This window comes from Schistocerca cancellata, chromosome 8 (genome assembly GCF_023864275.1).
Source record: "Schistocerca cancellata isolate TAMUIC-IGC-003103 chromosome 8, iqSchCanc2.1, whole genome shotgun sequence".
In the NCBI taxonomy this organism is placed as follows: Eukaryota; Metazoa; Arthropoda; class Insecta; order Orthoptera; family Acrididae; genus Schistocerca; species Schistocerca cancellata.
Window position 1 is genome coordinate 226,605,831 of NC_064633.1, and position 26,606 is coordinate 226,632,436.

At 38.7% G+C, this 26,606-nt stretch overlaps 1 protein-coding gene across 1 annotated transcript in view; it reads left to right on the forward strand.

Moving 5' to 3' along the window:
• The window catches only part of LOC126095773 (sodium channel protein para), a 923,047-nt gene that overhangs the window by 621,358 nt on the left and 275,083 nt on the right, over positions 1-26,606 (forward strand). The window contains exon 20 of the mRNA XM_049910580.1: positions 1,468-1,611. Coding sequence (XP_049766537.1) covers positions 1,468-1,611 — 144 coding nt within the window. The remainder of the gene's footprint in view (positions 1-1,467; positions 1,612-26,606) is intronic.

A 26,606-nucleotide genomic window follows, 5' to 3' on the forward strand; every position in this document is an offset into this window, starting at 1 on the left:
ACCAGTCATGTGGTCTTCAAGTTAAGCTGCAACCACTGTGCTGCATTCTTTGAAGGCATGACAACCAACAAGCTGCCTGTCCACATGAATGGCCACCAACAAACTGTGGCCAAGAAACAAGTGGACCACCCTGTTGCTGTACATGCTGCCAAACGTGATATCCTTCATTTCAATGACTGCTTCACAGCCTGTGCCATATGGGTCCTTCCCACCAACACCAGCTTTTCTGAATTGTGCAGGCAGCAGCTTTCTCTGCAGTACATCCTATGTTCTGTAACCCTCCTGGCATCAAACTTCATTAGTCACTGTCCTCATACATCCAGCCCCTTTCCTGTTCCCATTCCAGCACTACACAGCTGTCACACCACCACACCCTGTCATTATGTCATTATATTTCTCTCCTTTTCCACTACTCGCCCCCCCTCCCCCAACCTCTCCCCTGTCCTCCATCTAACCTGCAGCACTTCACTGTCTGCCACCCCCACCATACTATCCCTCCCCCTCCCCAACCCAGCCTCCTCTTTACCCCCACTCAGTCACACTTCCATCATACACTGGTGCTGCTGCTCGCAGTGTGGCTTTAGTTGCCTGAGACGGAAGTCATGTGTGTGAGTTGTGTTTATGTGCATGTGTGTGCGTGTGCATATGTGTGTCTATTGTTGATGAAGGCCTCTATGCCTGAAAGCTATAATTGTGAGCCTTTTTGTTGTTCTTATGTGTGACTCAGCATCTCCACTTAATGGTGAGTAGCAACTTTCCTTCTCATAATATTGTTACATTCCGGCCTGGATTTTCTGTTGTTTGAATAATAATAATAATCTGTATATAGCACGTACCTGATATCAATATGTTTCAGGTTTTGTCAGAATTCAAAGCATGATGTTATACTTTAAATCTGAGAGTAAAGAAGATAATATAATGTGCCGATCTTAACATAAAATTTTCCATGACTGAATAATCACTATGCATTACAATTCTATTGTAATGGCTGTAAGCCTTATCAGTAAACTAGAAGGTACTGAAAAGAATGAAATACAGTGAAACAGTTGTCGCAGGGAACTAAAAATACATCCGCATATCATGAATACCTAATCCTGGAATGTACTTTTGTGTTCTTAAAATGATAGATGGTGATAGTTCCTATAATGTGGTATGGATTCACTATGTAGTAAACAAAACTTTTGGTACGCACATAATAAATTGTTTGTGTGTAATCCAAAGGTAATATTTTATGTTGTATTTTCTGTGTGAGTACATACAATTTTTTTTAATTTTTTTGTTTCTGCATGGTCCATTTTTTGTTCTACACAGCTAAATTCAGAAGACATGCACAGCTTTCACCATATAGTGCTAAATAGTGAAATTCAGATTCCATTATGTAATATTTTTGTTGTGTAATAATTCATTTAGTCACCATTGTTCATACAGTATTCATTGTCAGCTGATGATGTGTGTGCTGTTTTGCAGATGCCCATGACCGAGATGCTGATGCCGATTATGTTGGAGATGAGATAATAGCTGATGGGATAGTGTACAGAGACAAGAAATTTCTCAAAGAACAAACTCAAGTGGAAGTTGCAATTGGTGATGGGATGGAATTCACAATTCATGGTAAATACTTTTGGTATTTTTTGTTTGTGGATTTGTTCACTTCCACTGATAAAGAAGAAAATTAAAGTGCCATATAACTCATAGTTTAAGACTGACATAATTCAAGTCAGTATGTAATTTTGATTGGTAAATTATCTGATTTCCTGTTTTCATCATACATGTCTGTGGAAAACAAAACAGTTTTGTTTTGCTGAAGTTTGTAGGAGCAGACCACAATTTTTTAAATGTCAATATAACTGTTTGGGAAAGTTTGTTGTCTTTATTTAAGCTAAGAACACATAATGACATGGTCATCAGTTTCCAATGAATAATATTTATCGTTTCCTAGAAAATAAATAATATAGTCAATTACTTTCATCAGAGAGTACACAGAAAAATATCTAAATTCTCAAAGTAAAAGATAAAGGTGGGGGGGGGGGGGGGGGGGGGGAGAGAGAGAGAGAGAGAGAGAGAGAGAGAGAGAGAGAGAGAGAACCTATGAATCTTGGCTGCTATCATCCATGCTAAGGAACTAATTGTTCCTTCCAAACACTAATGTCAGAAGCTTGGAAGAGAGAAAACATCACATTCCAGATGCCAAACAATGAGCTGCATTGTTTTTAGTTAACTGGGTGTACTACTCAGAATGTGGCATATTGGTGGATCCTATCAGTGCATGTGGATACAGTCCATCAAAGAACAATATCCAGTCTAGAGGGGAATCAACAGAACTTAATTTGCCTCACTGGCTGGGATTTTTGTCTCAGTGGCTGGAAGGAATTACACTAAGACCATGTCTTTAGCTTTGCCAGCTGCAGCTTATTGCCCTTCAGTTCAGGCTCTTCCACTTCCCATATACATGTAGCACTCTTCCTTAACAGCAAGGTTACTGCGTGTAAGAGACACAATGTCATGTTACTATATGTGTTGTGCAGATGTTAATAGTTACTACATCTACCAGGTCATGTAACTAATAGTGAGGTGCTGAATAGAATAAGAGAGACTAGAAATTTGTGGCACAACTTGACTAAAAGAAGGGACCAGTTAATAGGATGCATTTGAGACAGCAAGGGATCACCAATTTCCTAGGAGGGAAGTGTGGGGTTTAAACATTGTAGAAGGAGACCAATAGATGAACACAGTAAGCTGATCCAGAAAAATGTAGGTTGCAGTAGTTATTCAGAGCTGAAAAGGCTTTTACAGGATAGAGTAGTGTGGTGATCTGTATCAAACCAGTCTTTGGACTGAAGATCACAAAAATACAATGATAAAAATGTTTTGGCACACTGTAGGTGCCAGACTACTGTTTTAATACTATTTTACTACTTTTTTTCTCAGGAGAACAATCTTATTTTGCTATCTAAATTTTACTAGTTTCTAACAACATCCCACCCGGAGGCTCTGCAGAAATCCCTTGAGCAAATAAAACAAATAAAGAAAATTTGTTACAGGATAAGTAATCACAGCCATGTTTCACCAGCATAAAAATTATTTTGTGCTAAAACTGCAGTTCTGTAAAAGGTTTGTCTTCTGTGAATGTGAGGAAGTGGGTAGAAATTAATAGAAATTTAGAAAAATAGAAAGGCAATCCAATAATGATTTCAGTAAGCTAATGTATAATAAGTAGCAGAGGAGATGTGGTCTGCCATATTTCACGGACTATAAGACACAATTTTTTCTTTGAAAAATTCCCTTCAAAGTTCAGGTTTGTCCTATACTCAGAATTATATAAAAGTGCCCAGTGTTTGATGTAAAATTCCCACCAGTCTTAAAAATGGCCACACATTCGATGCTACAGGAAACCTGCCTCTATCTGGCAACATCGGATTCAGCTGGCGGCAGCAGTGCACCAATGCAACGAATATGAGTTGCAGGGATTCATAAACTTGCTAAAGTATCATTGCAGTCTATGCCACCAGTGAACTTGAATTGAAAGTGATTTGTATTATTGGTAACAGTATTTTTGGTAGTACCTAGTTTTATAATGGAAAAAAAATTAAATGTATTCATATGATTCGGGTTATAAATTGAATATATGTGCAGAAGAACATGGAAACAGAGGAGTTGAGCAGCATTTCAGCCCTCCACCAACAGAAAAAACCATTTGTGATTGGCAGGCTAGTGAAGAAGTACTGAAAAAAATGAAGACTGAATGTGCAAATAGAGGATGGAATGCAGAATGGCTAAAACTAGAAGATGACCTATTGAAATGGGTTCAAGGACATTGTCAAAATGACACAGCAATTAATACAAAAATTATTCAAATACACATTCTTAAGCTAGCGCTACAGTGGAACTTAACAGACTTTAAGGGTGGATTTGGTTGGTGCTACAAGTTTATGAAGCATCATGGACTTAACATGTGAACCAAAACCAAAATATGTCAGAAAATGCCACAAGAGTATGAAGAGAAAATATTATATCTTTCCATCACTTTATTATTCACCATCGAAAGAAAACTAGTGTGGAACTAAGCCAAATAGTGAATATGGACAAAACTTCTATGACATTTGATGTGCCAAGTTTTTTAATTTAGTTTTAGTTATGTCATGTTCTGTACATCATTTTCTCGTTCTGATGTGGAACTAGTCAGATTACAAGATATATATACACACACATGAATAGTGCTAATACTAATATTCCTGAAATTTTTAGTTCTACACATGCAACTACATTTAAAACAAAAACTCGTCCATGGAGTAGAAGGTGTTGTCCAATGATTTTAAGCTAGATTTAAAACTTGATCTGCTACCTGCCAGATACTTTATGTTGTTGGGCAAATTATCAAAGATTTTTTTTTGCTGAATAATGTACTCCTTTTTGAGCAACTGATAGCTTCAATAACAGATAGGAAAGGTCATTTTTCCCTCTAGTGTTGTACGTATGAACATCACTGTTCTTCACAAATTGAGATGGATTATTTGTAACGAATTTCATTGGTGAATGTATGTACTCTGATGGTGCAGTTAAAATACCTAACTCCTTGAAAAGATGCCTACATGGCATCCTTGAGTGATCACCACTAATTATTCTCACTGCTCTCTTTTGTGCAATCAATACTTTCTATATAAGTGGTAAGTTACCCCAGAAAACTATTCCATAAGACATTATTGATTGGAAATATGCAAAGTATGTTAGGAGGCTGATCTGTTTATTACCAAGACTAACAATTATATGAAGACCGAAAGAAGCTGAACTTAGTTGTTTGAGAAGCTCAGTAATATGCTTCTTCCAGTTCAAGTTGTCATCAATGTGAACACCCAAAAATTTGGAGAATTTACCCTGTTAACTGAGCCCTGTTCATATGCTACATCAATTGTCGGTATGACTCTATTCGGTGTACAGAACTGGATATAGTGAGCTTTTTCAAAATTAAGGGAGAGTCCATTTTCTGAGAACCACTTAATAATTCTTTGAAAGACATCCTTAACAATATCTTCAGCTGCTTTTTCTGGAATGGGATTTATTATAACACCTGTGTCATCTGCAAAAAGTACTTGTTCTGCTTGCTGAACGTTAAGTGGTAGGTCATGAGCATGAATAAGGAACAGCCGAGGACCTAAAAATTGAACCTTGTGGGACTCACTTTGTGATAACTCCCCATTCACTAGAATTTACCACCTTCCCAACATTACTTGTTCTATACAGCACAACGTTTTGCTTTCTGTTCGTTAAGTGTGATTCAAACCAGCTGTGTGTATAGCCTTCAGTTCCATATAGCCTTCAGTTTTTCTAAGAGTGTGACATGATCCAAACAGTCAAATGCCTTGGAGAGATCACAAAAAAATACCAACTGGTGATAATTTGTTATTTAGGGCTTGTACTATTTGATGGGTAAATATGTAGATAGCATTCTCAGTCGAGTAACCCTTCTGGAATCTGAACTGTGATGTGCTGAGTAAATTATTTTCACTTAAATGTGAGACTACTCTTGAATACATAACTTTTTCGAATATTTTAGAAAATGAAGTCAGCAATGAGATTGGTCTTTAATTATTTAAGTCACTCTTGTCCCTTTTCTTATGAAGAGGTTTGACAATTGTGTATTTCAGTCTGTCTGCAAAAATTCCCTGTGCCAGTGAAGCATTATATATATTTCTAAGGACTCCACTTATTAAATTAGAACAAAACTTCAAATTTCTGTTAGACACACCGTCATCACCCATCTCCCGTTTGACAATATTCCATATAGTTTTAATCTTATTATCTGCATTATTAATTTCTGTCAGAACACATAAGCTTCTCAACTTCTTAATGACTTTACGTAACATATTACAGTATCTTATGTAGTAAGCAAGTAACGTTGGATCCTGACTTATTCTGGCATTTCCATATATTTCCCTCTTCCTCTTACACGATATCTTAATTCCCTTAGTAATCCATGGCTTACTTGACTTTGTAATGGTTTTTTCAGTATATTTATAGTTCCCTTAATTTCAGTGGGGGATGTTGGTGCTATTTCTAAAGGCCTAAAGTCCTGGGGAATGACATTTTTAACATATTTCTTTACTTCTTCAACTGAACCCTTTAACCCTATTTTTGCTGCAGCATTGTTAAAAATACTTGCAACTTGTGAATTGTCACTCACAACATCATCATTTAGCTTTATAGCTATGGTATTCTGTGCACTGTCAGGCTGCCCCATCTCCCATTTGACAATATTCCATATAGTTTTAATCTTATTATCTGCATTATTAATTTCTGTCAGAACACATAAGCTTCTCAACTTCTTAATGACTTTCCATAACATATTACAGTATCTTATGTAGTAAGCAAGTAACGTTGGATCCTGACTTATTCTGGTCTTTCCATATATTTCCCTCTTCCTCTTACACGATATCTTAATTCCCTTAGTAATCCATGGCTTACTTGACTTTGTAATGGCTTTTTTGGATAATGTTTCAGGAAAGCAACTCTCAAATATTGAGACAAATTTACGGTGGAATGAATTGAATTTGGCATCAGCATCATTTTCTATGTATACTTCATCCCATTCTATGTGTTCTAGGCTGCACTTAAAGCTCTGTATCCTGTTCGCATTAATAAGCTTCCCTGCCTTGTATGAACCTTCCTGAATCCTGTAAGGTGCTGCATGTTTTATTTCCATTACGATCAGATAGCCCGTTAACAGCTGGTTACACATTAATTGTTTCTGTCTGAGCACTGGTTATGAAAATGTTATTTATAAGTGACCTCCTATCCTGCTGCACATGAGCTGGATAATTAATAATAGATACTACATTGAAACAACCAAACAAAGATTCTAGCTCATTTTTCCTATTCGTATCTTTTAAGAAATCTACATTAAAATCACCACAAACCACTATCTGCTTCTTTTTGTCTGACAGGTAGCTCAATAATGCATCAAGATTTTTCATGAATAGCTGAAAGTTACCTTGAGGGGATCTGTAGATTGTTACAATTACTATAGAAGTATTTTGCAGTGCTTCAAGGATCCGATCTACACAAGAACTGTTTGTTTCAATATTTTTGACTTTGTGTCCAGTTTTTATATAAGTAGCAACTCCTCCTTGTTCCATGCTGACTCTACATGAATAAGATGCTAATCTGTAATCTCTTAAATTTAACTTCTCCATCCCTGTGGTTACATTTTGCTCAGATAGACACGAAACATCTATACCTTCAGAATTTACCCCATTTTCTAGGCGTACAACAAGCTCATCTATCTTATTTTTCAGTCCTCTAATGTTCTGATGAAACACACGAATTTTATTTCTTTGGATACTGCTACAGACACTATGGCACTGTTCTGTTTTAATCTCTTTCAATACTCTCTGTCTGTAACCTGACTCTAACCTAAAAAATGTGTCCCTCTGACTCCAGTAATCACAGGTATTTTGTCTTGTGTGCATGTGCGCCCCCCCCCCCCCCCCCTAACATTTTCTGCGAGAAGACCAACTAATCTATCCTTCCCCCTCCTATTCAGGTGCAGGCTATGACTAGTGTGGCCCCACCTCTCAATTGCATCAACAGGCACAGCAAAGATATGAGATTTAGTTTCTGCCAATAGTAACCCCCCTCCTAGCTCTCTGTTAACACAGTTGACAGCCATATTAACCCAGGGCTGGTCATGGTGCTGCAAAACATCCACCAACCCCACACGAATGTGAGCTGTTGCTGCACCTATTATATCCAGGTCACACCTAATATTATAGTCCAAATTGCTAGCCAGGCTGTTTCCTGCTCCTCCTACAATAAGAACATGATCCTTGCCATCAAAATTTTTGCACAAGGCCCCTAGGTTTTCTGTAACCTGGCTAAGCTTATCACTAGGTTTCACAATGCTTGTGACCTAGCATTACAATTGTTACTACTAGTCTTCTGCACTCTACTTTGCTCAAAAACTGTTTGAGGCTCTTCTACTTCAGGTAACAAATCAAACTGATTGCTCACTGGAATCTGAAAAGTAATTTCTAAGGTTTTCTCCTTCTGACTACGACTTGTTACCTGTTCCCAGCTCTCATTGTCTCTTTCCCCCCTCAACCTGTATGATTCAAAGTACACCATTTCTAGTTCAGCCTGAAGGGCACAGATCTTTTTTCCCTGTTCCTGATTTTCTTGTCACAGCTACATAGTCTACAACTCCATTGGTGAGCCTCATCTGGCACTATAACAGCTTCCCCACTACAATCTTCCCAGCGAAATACCAACCCACAATCCTGACATTTCACTCCTGTGCTCACTAAACTACGACAACATCCACATTTGTCACACATGATGGCAGATTAAACAATACAAATTACACTACAAACAAACAAAACAAATACAAGCAATACAAATTACACTACAAACAATTCCTCTACACAAATTAATAATTAGCAGAAAGTAACTGAGCTTGCGGTGGGATGAGCAGAGAACTTCTGGACGTCAGGCGAATGTAGCAGCAGGCGAATATAAACAGCACGAAGTTAATTGCTGGCATAGGTTATAGTGGTGGAAATCACGAAATGAGTAAGAAACTGAAGAGGCGCGATAACAGTACTGTTGCCGTGAAATGTGCTAAAACTGTAACTATTAAAACATATTTACCAAACGGGAAAGTGCTGGTAGATAGACACAATAAAAAAACACAAAAACACACTCACAAAATTTCAAGCTTTTGCAACCAACAGTTGCTTTGTCAGGAAAGAGGGAAGGAAAGGGAAAGACGAAAGGATGTGGGTTTTAAGGGAGAGGGTAAGGAGTCATTCCAATCCCGGGAGCGGAAAGACTTACCTTAGGGGGAAAAAAGGACAGGTATACACTCGCACACACACACATCCATCCACACATATACAGACACAAGCAGACATATTTAAATATATTAATATAAAAAAATATATTTTTCCCATGTGGAATGTTTCTTTCTATTTTATTAACTATTAAAACAAGTGGACATGAAAAAATACACTACACCATTGTCCTTTCATGTTGTGCTGATGGTACTAAATGTAATCCAGTGATCATTTTCAAGCGCAAAACAATGCAAAATCTTCTGAAATACTGCCAGGTGTTGTTGTTCATGTACATGACAATGGTCAGATGAACAAGGCTGGTATGAAATCATGGATTAACAGAATGGGAGAGAAGGAAAGGTGCTTTATTGAAGAGGAGTTCTCTTCTTGTGCTAGATCAGTTTAGTAGTCATTTGAAAAAGTCTGTGAAAGAGAAATTGAGGCAGGGAAATACAGAGCTTGCTATTATTCTTGGAGGACGTGCTTCACAATTGTAACCTCTTGATGTCTTGATAAATAAAGCACCTAAAGTGTATATAAGTGAGGATTGAACAAATGAGTGATGGAGGAAACCCAATATTAAATGTTTCAAGAAGTGCAGCAGAAGTAACACTCCTGATGGCAGTGAAGACCATCTTATGTATTAAGTCGACAACAATGATGTCAGGAGGAAGAAGAAGAAGAAGAGGAAGAAGAAGAAGGAAGTTCAGATTATGATTTTCAGGGATTTTAAAGGCCAGTTCTGGTATATAAATTAAGAGTTTCTTTTTGTCTGGTTTTGCAATCTAATGATGAAAATGGTAAAAATGTTATTTAAAAAAATGCTTAAAAATTAAGATGTGTCTTGTACTCTCTAAAATACAGTATTGTTTCTCTTGTGAATTTGTTAATGACTGGAGTGTGTATGCTTATTTAGCCACAAGTTTGATAGGGTGTGCTGGTGTTGAACATGAGGTGGATAAATAACAATTACATGCATTCATAATATATTCATACAGCTGCATTACATAACATACACAGGAGAAAGAAAGAACTACAAGAAAATAAAGAAAGTCTACCACCTCATAGATGGTTACAACAAAGATGAAATGTGGTGCCAGATTACCAGCATGACAACAAAGGTGCCATCACAGGGAATGTAATGATGGCTCTGCTGCCACTACACATAGGCTGTTAATGGAGATTGTTCTATAAGCCCCTGTCACCCATTGGATACTCTTGTGGTTTACTGGATCCAAAATTCTTCAATATGGTGACCATACTGATCCATAATTGATATGACCAAGAGATGAGCAAGATTTAATACAGACCCTGTAAAAAAAAGTATACATGGTCTCTTTACCTCCCATATTTTCTATTCAAAAACTTAATAATATTCATTGCATTATGGATTTTGACTTTCATATTCCAAAGGAAGCTGCCAATCAATTTTTTATCAAATACAGAGCCTAGAAGATTCACTGCATCCTTAAAACTTAAAATGTTATCCTTCCATTTCAACTCAGACATTTAAAAAATCAACACATACAGTTTTAGTATCAGTGGAGAAATTAAAATTTATTGAAGCACAGTCTCCAAGCCTCTTAAGTGTCAGCCATAGCTAATGAGACAATGTTGTGAGAGTGGAAGCGGAATCTTAAATATAGAAGTCGTCCACAAATTAACAGCAGTGCACAGGGGAGCCTCACTGTGAACAATAATAATCTAGCATGAAACACACTCCCCTGGGCAATAAGATGAATTTAAGCACACTCATATATTAGAATACTCTTGACTCTCTATCATTTAACCCTTTCATGTAGTTGACAGATAATGGCGTCTCCATGAAGTGTCACATGCCTTTACATTATAAGAGATATCACTTACAAGTTGTTAATGAAGTATTTATACCGATTGTATTTGTACCACCTGTTCCTGTCCATTGGAAGTCTACTAATATCAGACATAGACCATAATTTGAGGAAGAAATTTCTGAGAATGTATGTATCGTCCACAGCGTCATATGGTAGTGAAACATGGAGTGTGGGAAAATTGGTACAGTGGAGAATTGAAGCATTTGAGATATGGTGCTGTAGAAGAATGTTGAAAATAAGATGGACTGATAAGGTAAGGAATGAGGATGCTCTCCACAGAATCAGTGAGAAAAGGAATGTAAGGGACAGGATAACAGGACATCTGTTAAGACATCTGTCTATTACTTCCATGGTACTAGAGGCCAAAAACTGTAGAGGAATACAGATATGGGAATATATCCGGCAGATAGTCGAGAACATGGGTAGCAAGTGCTACTCTTGAGTTGAAAAGGTAGGACTGGATTATCAAGTGTAAGATGACAACCATCTGAAACCCCACTCAATCCTATGTTGGAAATTTATGGCCTCTAGATTGTAGATAGGGTGGAAACTGACCATCTGTGTATCATCTTTCCCGTATATCTGGGAATGGTGATTCTACAATAATTGTTGTGTGTTTGTGGCCATTTTCTAGTGTGCAGTGTGAAAATATTATTGATTCCCATTGTAGATCATGATATTAACCTTCATCCTCTTTTCATTAAAAAAGCAAAGCAGATTTCTTTGAAATTTTCGCTGTGATGTTGCAGCATGCCATAAAGGATGAAGTCCAGTCTGGGAGCTCAAGCTTCAGATAGGCTGCTGACATCAACTACCCACAATGTAAAGGGAAGATTGTAGCTTTCTTCAGTGTTGGAATGAAAATTAATTCTCTTTTTCTCCCTGCCTTGTTGGTAAGCTGGAACTTGAGTTATGGATCATACTGTATCATGAAACTACTACACTAGCATATGGGCTATTTCCTTTAATATTGCCTTACGGACAATCCCAGCTGCCTACCATATCTATGAGATACTGTTCATTCTACAAAGTCTGCCTTCTGTAACGAGCTACACATTTTGGCGAGGATGAATCAACAGCGAAGTGGATCACATTAGTAAAGTAATTCACCAAATCCTAAATGCTGTCTTGCTCTGTAATTACAGCCAACTGGCTTTACAAGATCCAGTTTGTCTTGCTGAGCATTGATTTTGATGCTTTCTTCATTGAATTCGCTCCTTGTATGAGGTGGACAGAAGTTTGGATGGGGTGACTTAGGTGAAGGTCATCTACATTTTACACTGAGCAGAGTCTGTAAGGGCAGGAGGGGAATTGTGAGATAAGTGGTGGAAAATGACCCTATTGTTGCTAAAATGTCCCACTTTACATGTTTTTGGGAAGCTTATATTCTCTGTGGATAAGATACCATTTACCATTTGACCACTGAAGCAGATAAAGCAAAGGCCCCATACAGTGATTTGTGCACTGAAATCGGCTGAAAAAAAGAAACATAATAGGATTTGGTTCACCAGCTCTGTGAGTTTCACTGTCTAATGGCTATAGTGACAGTTGATTAATGGAACAATTGTTTACTGGGACTGACACATATACTGAGACAACTGCTGCTTATAGTGTGGTGATTAAGGTGACAAGTGAAGAGTAATGTGTAGTGATGATGAATGTTGCCACTCCTGCCTTGACTCTTTCCCTGCATAGGTCATCATTCTTGAGGATCTGGTAGACATATAGCAAAGGGATCTCAAATAGTATCCAGTCTGACTCTCCAAAATACTTACGCAAATAGGTCAAGCCTGTGCTAGATACAAGCTTAGGTAGAGATGTGTGAAAGTAGACAGACCTTCTGAAAGAAATTTACTCCAGTTAATAATGATAGTGTTGTAACCTTCACCTGGATAGCAGTTAGTCAGATTGTGATTTGTTTTGAGACTGTTGGTGGTCTCTTTATTGAGAGGTTTGTGTTGCTGGGAAGAAACCTAAGAAATGAAGAGGCAGCAAGATTGGAGATTTATTCCTGGAATATTACAGATAGGGGAAGAGAGGGGAGGGAAGGGAATTGAAAGGGAGATAGTGTATGAGTAGGGGTTAAGATATGAAAGTTCAGTGTGGGCATCGATGTGGTTGCAGTCAGATAGGTTGATGACATACAGTTGTTTCCTCAGAAGGGCATATGTAAATAAAGCAGATTTATAATAGCTCAGCATGACAGAATTTAGGTGTGGACCTGAAATTGAAATATTTTATAGGAACTGAGCGAGGTGGCACAGTGATTAGCACACTGGACTCGCATTCGGGAGGATGATGGTTCAAACCCGCGTCCGACCATCCTGATTTAGATTTTCCGTGATTTCTCTAGATCACTTCAGGCAAATGCCGTGATGGTTCCTTTGAAAGGGCGCAGCCGATTTCCTCCCTCATCCTTCCCTAATCTGAGCTTGTGCTCCATCTCTAATGACCTCATTGTCAATGGTACGTTAAACACTTATCTCCTCCTTTTATAGGATTTAATAATGTATAGTATTAACTTTTTTGGACATCAGGTTCAAGGAACACATAAATTTAACCAGTTCAGAATGTGCCATGCATGAACAGGGACATTCTGTCACTAATTTGCCCAGTAATTTAAAAATACTACACAGGAAAAATAAGGGCCATATCTTCAGTACGCTTGAAGAAGTGGAGAAAAAGTGTTCTATGAAACATTTCCCCAAGATACATGTAATGGTCCAATTGAATAAAGACATTGTAGCATACCAGTGAATTTCAGTTGCCTCAATAGGATAACTGGCACTTTTATTATACTGGCTACATCCCAACCCCCCCCTCCCCCCCTCCCAGTACTCATTTATTTTCTTCTTTTTTAGTGGGTTTATGCTGACACACATCCTAGTGGTACTGATTGTCATCTACTGCATCTTGGGATTGTACTGCTGACCTTTGCTCCTGCCCATTTTCATCATTTTTAATGTACTTGTAATTTTCATCATTAGGTTTACACTTTATACTCATTTTTCTTATTTTCTTCATGAAATTCGCTCCTTGTATGAGGTGGACAGAAATTGGGAATGGGTGACTGGGGTGAAGGTCATTTACATTTTACACTGAGCAGAATCTGTAAGGGCAGGAGGGGAAATTGTGAACAAGTGGTGGAAAATGACCCTATTGTTGCTAAAATGTCCCACTTTACAACTATTTGGGAAACTTGTATTCTCTGCCGGTAAGATACCATTTACCTCTTGACCACTGAAGCAGATAGAGCAAAGGCCCCATACAGCAACATGTGCACTGAAATCTGTCGAAAATTTATTTCATTTTTCTTATGTCATAATTTTTTGTACTATTCTAATTCATGTTCTAATATTAATAATTATAAGGAAGTTACCCAACCTTCCTTGTTGATTTTAACCCGGCAATTCAGGCTGTTTTGTGTTCACATCTCATGCTGTGGGCACTTGTGCACTCATGTCTGAGGCACAAGCACTTGACTTCTTAGTCAGCTGATAACACTTTCACATCTTTAGTATTAGGCTGTTTGAGGTGGTGTATTCTGTACCTCGTGAGATCAAGTTCCAGAATAATAGTGAGTTTCCTCAGCTGAGTTCATCATTTTTGCTGTTCCTTCCTACTTTCAGCTCTGTTATTTTATTTATAGGTGCTGGCTTTTCTGTAATGGAGATCCAACTTTGGGCCTATACTAGTTTCCATTATTTATCTTTCAAATTTATTGACAGCTACTCCATCAGATTATAACTTTCAGTGATTTTTTCCTGTTTTATTCTATTTTAACTTGCTATTTAACTACATAATGTTCATGTGGTTTTGTTGGTTGCCACACAGCATTTCACTGAAGGTCTTACCAATCGATTGGGGATTGGAAAATTATGTTGCAGCTTTTATTCTTGACTATCATCACCATAATCTGTTAGTTTTCATTCTAATTTGATGATGAATGTTGGGTCTTCTGTGTATCATCAGTGTTGATCACCTTATGACCTGAGATGTGTGAGTACCTTCTATTACACTATGCTTAAGTTTATGCACTTATATTAGAGGGTAAATATAATTGTTATGTGTTTATATCTAGGTGTTCATCTGAAGATGTGGTTGTAATGCTGCAAAACCAGTGATGAGTCCAATAAAAAAAGGATTTTACAGCTGAAGTGATTCTCTAATTTTCAAGATGTGTATTCACAGCTGTAGTTGCCCTGACTGTATAGACTTTTAAAAACATTTAATTGATCATTTGTCTGTTGTGCCAGTGCTTGGGGGGAAAAGCAGTGAGAAATTGTTGGGATGATGAAGGATGTAGGTGTCCATAGGTTGTTTAAATAACGCACAAGGTTTGGCAGATTAAAGCTCCTTATTTTCAGCAACTGGAAAACAAGCAGTATGCCTTAGGAATGGAGTGCATGCCACCAGCCACTTGGAGGAGTCTTCATGGATGTCCAAGGTGGACCAAAGTCCAAAAGAGGAAAAATTGCAGGAAGGAGAAGTGTGTGCTGTCAGTGCAGGGTCTGGGAGCATAGAGTGCATCACCTCTTCAACTCATGCTTTGCTCGCATCCCCCAGCACCATAAATGACACCCCTCCCATGCTGTTTGACAAAGCATGTTCCTTTCAGCAACCCTGATGGGAACTAACCACTTCCAGCTGAAATAGAGGCAGATTTTGGCATATAGGCTAAGGGTAACTATCCAGGTACTGACTGCAAAGCCAACAGTGGGATTTTTTTAAAATTATCACTAAACTACTCTTGGTATACCCCCATACAGATGATAGTGGCTTGTACAGTCCTTCCGTTTTCTAAAGATTATCATACGCTTGCATGGAGAAACAGATTGCCCAGACTTACACTCCAAAATAATCATGAGTGGGCTTACTGCTAGCAATACTAAGTATGCTTTACAATGTGTAATCATAATTTGCTCAAAGGTGGTACAATGGATAAGAAAAGGTAAAACACGTAGGTGGTTAGATTGTTTCATGCCAGCACATGTGCTAAAGGACCTGCATGGGTGATGGTGTGGCACAGGATGATGAGTTGCAGTAGTGCAGTAGGGAGTCACATATGGCTGGTAGGTCCACTCTCAGCGACTGGTATCTCATGCATCAATCTTTGGCAGTGGTCTAGAAAACTCACAGAACAGGCATTAGAAAATATTTTGGGAGCATGTCAAACAGAGGGGATAAAGTGTCTCTTAAAAGTGACTGATGCTAGAACACTGAGCCCATGGTCAATTCTTAAACATCTTAAGTACAAATCATGTAAATACCTTTATTAGAACAATAGCATCAGGCTATTCAAGTAGGAGAACAGTGCTCATCTTCTAATCAAAAATTGTAAAACCATTTATAAAAATTAATTCTTAAGTTTTGAAATTATGTTAAATTATAATCCAGGTCATGTCTCCTGTCTTTAATGAGTTATGCAGAATAGGGATTGTAGTGAACAATAAAAAATTCCATGTAACTTGTTGTGGGACAAGGACAATGATAAAATCTATATCTGGACATAATCGTAATATAATAGCTAAAATAAAATGTAGTTTTATATCGTGTCACAGAATTCCCCAATTACAGAAGTTACGATCCATGTGCAAATAAATGTATGACATAAACAATAGTACAGGCATGTTTTATAATACTGACTATTTGAAGCTTAGTAATATTTGTAACTATACACGCAGTTACTGAGAGAGGGGAGAGACATTTTTATAAGCCCAGTACACTAAAGTTTCCAACCACTTGCATTTTGAGCTGTCACTGAGTACTGTGAAGATGATGTCATATTGGTGGCTCTTGAATAAACCAAACCAAACATAAATTCAAAAAATGAGAAAAGACAGAACAAAATACTTTATCTCACCAAACTGAAGCCATGACAGGTCAAGATTCTTTTACACTTAACAAGTACTTCTCAAAGAAGTCACAGTGATAATGATCAAAGCTTCCAAGGATCATTGTACTTTGTTGTACATACAGTTACAATACTATACAGTGACTTCAGTCAAAGAATATTTCATAAAACAAAACCACGGATTATATTCAGTAGTAGCATTGTCAAATTACCATTCAACAGATATAGTATGCTAGTTGTACCATGTAAGTTATCACTTAACATGCTACAAAGGAATGTTAAATTGCAAGAATGATCAAAGTCATACTGTGACAATCTGATTTATTCTATCTTTTCTATTACAGTGTCAGCAGGTATTTATGTGTTAAACAAAGCAATTGGCTTGAGAAAACAACAACTTGTCAAGTAACCAACACCTGAACAGCATGCTGCCCCTACTCAGTAAGAAATATGTCTACCATCTTAACTGTGCTGAATTATATCAGCATTCGTATAAGTATTCATGAATACCAACAATGATTAGCAGACCGAATATACTTTTGACATTCTCTTGACAGTAATAAAAAAATCTCAAAATTTTAAATAAATTTGCTGTAAAAGCCTCAGTGATGTGGCTACTGTTCTTTCATGTGAAATGATCAATCATTGAGACATATTGTAGTTAAATGGGCAAGTCATCAGCAGAATTAACGAAAAATATGTACAAATAAGCTTATTGGACAAAAATTTTGTCATCCTTAGAGAAATCATTAGAAGCATGACTTAACACCATATAATTCTGCTCCTGGACTTGATAATTGCCTGAATTTGGTTAGGGAGTGAGTCCAAAAGGTTGTGCAGCTACATCACATCGAGGTTAAGCCACTCACTGAGGATTTGATCGTGCTGGTCCACTAAATTAAGAGGATGCTGATGTCAGCCATTCTAACATGTCCCACAGATGTTCTGTGAGGTTCAGTGATTTTGCAAGCCAGTCAAGATGACACATACTGATGAGCTTTGCTGTTATCATCCTTTATGTGCATGTTTGAACAGTTGTCTCTTTCAATCTTACTGTCACAATTTTCTGTCACTAACCGGTTGATATGGACATTCATTCCGTGTCTACAGCAATTCCTGTTGGGTTTAGAAGCAGTTATGATTCTGTTCTTGTTGTTATGGTCTTCAGTCCTGAGACTGGTTTGATGCAGCTCTCCATGCTACTCTATCCTGTGCAACCTTCTTCATCTCCCAGTACCTACTGCAACCTGCATCCTTCTGAATCTGCTTAGTGTATTCATCTCTTGGTCGCCCTCTATGATTTTTACCCTCCAAGCTGCCGTCCATACTAAATTGGTGATCCCTTGATGCCTCAGAACATGTCCTACCAACTGATCCCTTCTTGTAGTCAAGTTGTGCCACAAACTCCTCTTCTCCCCAATTCTGCTCAATACCTCCTCATTAGTTGTGTGATCTACCCATCTAACCTTCAGCATTCTTCTGTAGCACCACATTTCGAAAGCTTCTATTCTCTTCTTGTCCAAACTATTTATCGTCCATGTTTCACTTCCATACATGGCTACACTTCAGACAAATACTTTCAGAAACGACTTCCTGACACTTAAATCTATACTCGATGTTAACAAATTTCTCCTCTTCAGAAACGATTTCCTTGCCATTGCCAGTCTACATTTTATATCCTCTCTACTTCGACCATCGTCAGTTATTTTGCCCCCAAATAGCAAAACTCCTTTACAACTTTAAATGTCTCATTTCCTAATCTAATTCCCCCAGCATCACCCCACTTAATTCGACTACATTCCATTATCCTCGTTTTGTTTTTGTTGATGTTCATCTTATATCCTCCTTTCAAGACACTACCCATTCCGTTCAGCTGCTCCTCCAGGTCCTTTGCTGTCTCTGACAGAATTACAATGTCATCGGCGAACCTCAAAGTTTTTATTTCTTCTCCATGGATTTTAATACCTACTCCAAATTTTTCATTCTAAAGCCCTGAAATGCATCTCCTGTCCCTTTTGGTCAAGATCTTTTTATCTTTTTCCAACCACAATTCAGACATCGTGTTTCTTGGCCACATGTGGTACACCACTGCCTATAGACTTGTTTAATAGTCAACCATGAAACACCAAGAAATCCAGCAACTCTACACACTGCATGGCCATGGACACGGCCAAACATGAGTACCGCTTTTTGGCACTCTGTCACATCCTTACATTTGCCGATGTTTACGAACAATGTCTGCTTGAAACATAAATGCTTCACTGATTTGCTACTCCCTTATGCTCACATAGAGACAGTGCACATGTGGTTGAGCACGTGACACAATTACTGCCCCCATCAATAAAGTCTTAATGATTCATCTGTGTGTGTGTGTGTGTGTGTGTGTGTGTACTGGATAGACTAATTTTTTGCCCAATGGGCTTCTTTATTAAGAAGTGAAACCAGTAAAACAGACATTTAATAAGATTTTACATTAGACACAATGTTTGAGACTACATACACTATCTTGTGCAACCTCGATTCATGATAGTAGTCAGTCAGTTGAGGTGTTTTTACAGAATTCCTACAGGTACTCCTAATTAAGCTTGACTATAAGAATGGAGCCAGAGATAGGAAGTATTATTGTAAAAATATACCATTCAAGGTACTACTAAAACATACCTTTGCTGTTACCTCTTGGCAATATGAGAGACAGCACGATCCAGACTAATTTATCTACTTTCCTGTATTGTTAGTTGATCTATTGGTGTAGCAGGTAAGTACCAGTAATGTATGATAGCACCAATCAACTGTTGTAACATCACTCAATAATAATGGCTGCCTTGTCAGGAGGCGCAGTTGCTTACCGTTGGAGAGATACTGTTTTCGGTCCACCTACGTTTCATGAATTGACATCAATAGTAGTCTTGGGATAGTAAGACAAGCAGGGTACTTGTGTAGGAGGTGGAGGAGTGGTATCCACATGTACAGCCATGTGAAATCACCACATCAAATTTCAAAAGCAAAAGTTACATGCCATTTATATCCTCTGAAGTTACATGCCATTTATATCCTCTGAAATTCAGTCTCATCTCATTATGAGCAAAATCTACAAGGGCAGGAGGGGAAATTGTGAGATAAGTAGCTGTCAATAAGTCTGAAAGATAAATAGTGGAAATTAGTGATATTAAATGCATAATTATTATTCCTCTAATAATGAATCTATCTACAGAAAAAGAATATCAAGGAACATCCATAAGACAGCCATTCCAAGAGAAAGACACTACTGAAACTAGAATCCTGAAATATGACTATGTAGTGTGGGTTGCTTACTAAACTATAGGTTAAAACTTAAAAAAGTACATGCACCACATTTCTATAACTTTCTCATAAAGTGATTTAGCGATCCTATTGTTCTTATGTTAATCAGTTCCAAATTCAAACACATCTGTCTCACTGAAATTTCCTTGGGCAATGAAGAAACAACTACAGAAGGATAAATATATTTACAAGAAAAGTCATTTTATTGGAACTGTGATTAGACAGGTCATACAATTGAAACTGGACATTGAAGCACTAAACACTATCTGGCAGCAGTGGTAACTAATGGAATAACAACAACCAGTTTCTGCAGACTCAGACTAGTTATACATAGTTATTTGGAATCTTGTGAAACATTTCTACTGGCAAATAATAAACTGGAATTACTTTTGTAGATACCACACTGACACATTAATTACAAAGTGGCATGTAATAGACCTATGACACTAGAAAAATTTGAAACACTGTTGCAAGCTTCAACACTGAATACATATATTGTGAATTGTGTTAGTATGTGTAAAGAGTTAAATCTCTCAAGTTACTCATACAGTAACAGGAAAATGAAAGATACACTGTGATGTAACATAGTAATATGGCAATGACATTGCTGATTGATTCAAATCTCATGATAGAAAGCGTGAAGTTGCAATGGTGATTAAGGCCCTGTGGCTATATACTGAGGCAGCCATCATATGTAGGAAATGTTCCATTACAAGGTGACATGAGCCCTTTGTGTGAACAGCTTGCACACAACAGAAAATCTGTGTGTATGCCTCTGGTGTCCGTCTTGACATCAACGTGCATTAGTTTGGCCATGCTAGCGACAGCAGCTCCTTGCTACGCCACAGGCAGCCATCGCTACTTGTTCTTATTGCAGGCTATGTTCTTGTCTCCATCACTACATAACAATAGTGGTGCAGTGGCAAAGACTCAGCTGCCTCTCAGTATGTGCCTGTTTGCTGACAGTGAGTCCATCACCCTGTGCAGCCCATAGTGCTGTGGCATACTCAGTCTCATGACCACAAGGCGTAGGTACACATGGAAAGCGATGTATATTGTTGTGGTGCTTGGGTGAAGACTTTCTTTATGTGTCTTAATCAGTCAGTGAATTCATGGTCCATCACAGAGTCTCACATGGAACCATGGGTTAGGGTGGCACTGCCTGTCTCTAATAGGGTTTTAACCTGTTGAAGTGCCCAATGGGCAGTATTGTCTGCTAACTGTTTCTTTGCATTGACAGGGCATGTTAGACATGTAATCTGTTATGGACCTTTATGGAGAGCAGAGAATTTTTTTGTCTTCTCTTTCTTGGTTGCTGGGTTTCTTTAACAAGACCCAGTCCCGCTGTCAGTAAGACAGTGCCTTTGTGAACTTTCTGTACTTGCTTAACCCCAGCATTAAAATTACTCTGCTCTACCTTCCACCAGATTGTTTTAATTCTTCAGTCCAGGCTCTTGGCCTTGGTTGAGACAACACCTAGTGATAGTTTATACAGTGCAAATGGAGAACTCAGGAGTGTGTGCCCCATTGATCTGAGAATGCATCTGTTGTAAATGGACAGAATCTGTGGCAAATACGTGTTCTGTTTGTCTTGTTTGCATAGTGGGATAACATTTTTGTGATCATGTTACGAAAATGTTTTACTTGGCCATTGGCATTGGGTTGGCAAGGAATGGTTCTCCACTTCTTAATTCTTAAAAGTTTGCTCACTTTTACAAATAAAGCAGATGGAAAATCTGTTCCTTGGCTTTGTGAGAATGGTGTCAGAACATCCAAGCAGTAAAATCAAGTGTGTGAGAAATGCTTTGGCTGCCATTTCTGCTGTCATCTTGGTGATTGGCACCAGAACTAGGTAACGTGAAAAGGATCCAAAATGTCTAGAGCTATGATCTCAAATGATCTGGAAGCTTCTGGCAATGTTTGCAGTAGCATTTGTGATCTTCACTTCCACACTCTTTGCATACATGGAAGACAAACTGAACATAATTCTCAGTGTCGTGTTGGTGGCCTTTACACTAATATCATGTCATGACTCGTGCGTAATGGACACTTCCTGCTGTGACCCACTTGGGTGCTATCGTGGCACTGCATGGTAATATGACACTGTAGTGTTTTTGGTATCACCAGTGGCTTTCCTTGTGGAATTTTGTGGTACAAGATGCAATCTTTGGACACAAAGTCCAGAAGAGTAGCAGATTCGTGGCATTCTGGCTCTCACTCTTGTGCCTCCTGCTACTCAGCAATAAACATCTGCTTGCTATACACAGATCTTTGTACTCAGTACATCAGCATTTTGATACACTCTACCTAGTTTGTTGAGCTCCTCATGATCATATTCACACAGTTTCAAAGCTCACTGCATCAACTGACTGCTTGAATCTTTAAGTTCAATAGCCACAGTAGAGCTGAATGACCAGTAACTGCTGTTAACGATCTACCATGTTGGTAGCATACAAAGTAGTTCACTCCAAATACCAAAGCCAACAACTCTTTCTCAGTTGTGCTGTAAATAATTCATCTACATCTACCTCTCCATAATTATTCATCAATTCACAATTAAGTGCCTGACAGAGGGTTTATTGAACCACCTTCAAGCTCTTTCTCTACTGTTCCACCTTCGAAAAGTGTGCGGGGAAAATGAACACATAAATCTGTCCATGCAAACTCTAATTTCTTTCATATTATTATGATGATCATTTCTCCCTGGGTAGATGGACACCAACAAAATATGTGGGTTTTAAGGGAGAAGGTAAGGAGTCATTCCAATCCTGGGAGCGGAAAAGACTTACCTTAGAGGGAAAAAGGGACAGGTATACGCTCGCGCGCGCGCGCACACACACACACACACACACACACACACACACACACACACACACACATCCATCTGCACATATACAGACACAAGCAGACATGTTGTTGTTGTTGTGGTCTTCAGTCCTGAGACTGGTTTGATGCAGCTCTCCATGCTACTCTATCCTGTGCAAGCTTCTTCATCTCCCAGTACCTACTGCAACCTACATCCTTCTGAATCCGCTTAGTGTATTCATCTCTTGGACTCCCCCTACGATTTTTACCCTCCACACTGCCCTCCAATACTAAATTGGTGATCCCTTGATGCCTCAGAACATGTCCTACCAACTGATCCCTTCTTCTGGTCAAGTTGTGCCACAAACTTCTCTTCTCCCCAATCCTATTCAATACTTCCTCATTAGTTATGTGATCTACCCATCTAATCTTCAGCATTCGTCTGTAGCACCACGTTTCGAAAGCTTCTATTCTCTTCTTGTACAAACTATTTACCGTCCATGTTTCACTTCCATACAATGCTGCACTCCATACAAATACTTTCAGAAATGACTTCCTGACACTTAAATCTATACTCAATGTTAACAAATTTCTCTTCTTCAGAAACGCTTTCCTTGCCATTGCCATTCTACATTTTATATCCTCTCTACTTCGACCATCATCAGTTATTTTGCTCCCCAAATAGCAAAACTCCTTTACTACTTTAAGTGTCTCATTTCCTAATCTAATACCCTCAACATCACCCAACTTAATTCGACTACATTCCATTATCCTCGTTTTGCTTTTGTTGATGTTCATCTTATATCCTCCCTTCAAGACACCATCCATTCCATTCAACTGCTCTTCCAAGTCCTTTGCTGTCTCTGACAGAATTACAATGTCATCGGCGAACCTCAAAGTTTTTATTTCTTCTTCATGGATTTTAATACCTACTCCGAATTTTTCTTTTGTTTCCTTTACTGCTTGCTCAATATACAGATTGAATAACATCGGGGAGAGGCTACAACCCTGTCTTACTCCCTTCCCAACCACTGCTTCCCTTTCATGTCCCTCGACTCTTATAACTGCCATCTGGTTTTTGCACAAATTGTAAATAGCCTTTTGCTCCCTGTATTTTACCCCTGCCACCTGTAGAATTTGAAAGAGAGTATTCCAGTCAACATTGTCAAAAGCTTTCTCTAAGTCTACAATTGCTAGAAATGTAGGTTTGCCTTTCCTTAATCTTTCTTCTAAGATAAGTCGTAAGGTCAGTATTGCCTCACGTGTTCCAATATTTCTACGGAATCCAAACTGATCTTCCCCGAGGTCGGCTTCTACTAGTTTTTCCATTCGTCTGTAAAGAATTCGTGTTAGTATTTTGCAGCTGTGGCTTATTAAACTGATTGTTCGGTTATTTTCACATCTGTCAACACCTGCTTTCTTTGGGATTGGAATTATTATATTCTTCTTGAAGTCTGAGGGTATTTCGCCTGTTTCATACATCTTGCTCACCAGACGGTAGAGTTTTGTCAGGATTGGCTCTCCCAAGGCCGTCAGTAGTTCCAATGGAATGTTGTCTACTCCGGGGGTCTTGTTTCGACTCAGGTCTTTCAGTGCTCTGTCAAACTCTTCACGCTGTATCGTATCTCCCATTTCATCTTCATCTACATCTTCTTCCATTTCCATAATATTGTCCTCAAGTACATCGCCCTTGTATAGACCCTCTATATACTCCTTCCACCTTTCTGCTTTCCCTTCTTTGCTTAGAACTGGGTTTCCATCTGAGCTCTTGATGTTCATACAGGTGGTTCTCTTATCTCCAAAGGTCTCTTTAATTTTCCTGTTGGCAGTATCGATCTTACCCCTAGTGAGGTAAGCCTCTACATCCTTACATTTGTTGTCTAGCCATCCCTGCTTAGCCATTTTGCACTTCCTGTCAATCTCATTTTTGAGGCGTTTGTATTCCTTTTTGCCTGCTTCATTTACTGCATTTTTATATTTTCTCCTTTCATCAATTAAATTCAATATTTCTTCTGTTACCCAAGGATTTCTACAAGCAGACATATGTAACGGCAAAGAGTTTGGGCAGAGATGACAGTCGAGGCAGAAGTACAAAGGCAAAGATGTTGTTGAATGACAGGTGAGGTATGAGTGGCGGCAACTTGAAATTAGCTGAGGTTGAGGCCAGGTGGGTAACGGCAAGAGAGGATATATTGAAGGGCAAGTTCCCATCTCTGGAGTTCTGATAGGTTGGTGTTAGTCAGAAGTATCCAGATAACCTTGATGGTGTAACACTGTGCCAAGATGTGCTGGTCGTGCACCAATGCATGTTTAGCCACAGGGTGATCCTCATTACCAACAAACACTGTCTGCCTGTGTCCGTTCATGTGAATGGACAGTTTGTTGCTGGTCATTCCCACATAGAAAGCTTCACAGGGTAGGCAGGTCAGTTGGTAAATCACGTGGGTGCTTTCACACGTGGCTCTGCCTTTGATTGTGTACACCTTCCGGGTTACAGGACTGGAGTAGGTGGTGGTGGGAGGATGCATGGGACAGGTTTTACACCGGGGGCAGTTACGAGGGTAGGAGCCAGAGCGTTGGGAAGATGGTTTGGGGATTTCATAGGGATGAACCAAGAGGTTACGAAGGTTAGGTGGATGGCAGAAAGACACTCTTGGTGGAGTGGGGAGGATTTCATGAAGGATGGATCTCATTTCAGGGCAGGATTTGAGGAAGTCGTATCCCTGCTGGAGAGCCACATTCAGAGTCTGATCCAGTCCCGGAAAATATCCTTTCACAAGTGGGGCACTTTTGGGGTACAGATAACCAGACCCACTTCCTCATCCCCTCAAACCCAGAACCTCCCACAGAAGAACTTAAACTTACCAGAATAATCTCTACAAAATGTGTGACTTTTGTCATTATACTGCCCTTTTCCTTTTAGGCACAGTACCTATACCTTACATACGGGTTGTTACTATGAATGCTCTTACTCCTTCCTTGTTGGTAGGTACGCCCCTTTAAACTTCCTAATTTACTATGGTACAAGTCAAGCCCCTTCTTGGTACCCGTGTCCGCATAGTATAGGTCAGCCCTTCTTGGGTCTGCCCACCTGCCCTTTTCCATCCAATAAATGCTGGGTGCGCCCTCCTTCTCCTTCCTGGGTAGGCTTCATAGTTCACTGCCCTAGTATACATATTTATGTATACTGTCGCTAAATATTACCTGGCAAAATTCAATTCTACTTCACACTTCACTTTTACCTTTTGGTACCTTATTTGATTCCCTAGAGTCCTCCACTACCTTTCAGCTTCTACGCTTTCAGTAGACATATTTATACATAACTCAATATACCATACCTTTCTTTATACTATACTTGTCCCACTGCCCTACAAATAATCAGAACAAATATTCGATTGATATTCCTAAATAATTATCACCATAGTTCCTCCCTGGCTTATTCTCATTAATTCTTCCATAGTTTCTACTCTCCTTCATTTCTCACACTTCCTTGTGTGATATTAAACAGTCTCTGTTCTTATACCTACGTATAAGTACATAAGAAGCAACAAAAAAAAAAAAAAAAATGGGGGCAATGCAGAACCGTCATATATCAACCATACAATATATGCATCTACCCAGATGTACATATGTCTTTATTCCCTTACATCCCTTGGCGGTTCTGACATTGCTTTCAGTTTCTAGCCCGTAATTTTCATGTTTGTGTCTAAGTGTAATTTTGTGTGTATGTCGATGTGTGTTCGTGCAGCGTGATTCTTCGGCCACTTATTTGAAATAAGTTGAAGGTTATAGGAAACCAGGGAAAGTAAGAAGGACTTCAGCGATAGAAGTGTATGCATATGGAAAGAGGAAAAGATAGACTGGTACACAATAGAGAAGGAAGAAATGAAAAAATAGAAACGATTGCTAAGATTGAAGAAGTGAAAGAAGATAGCCCCAAAGACAGGAAAACCCTTCCCGCTCCCCTTC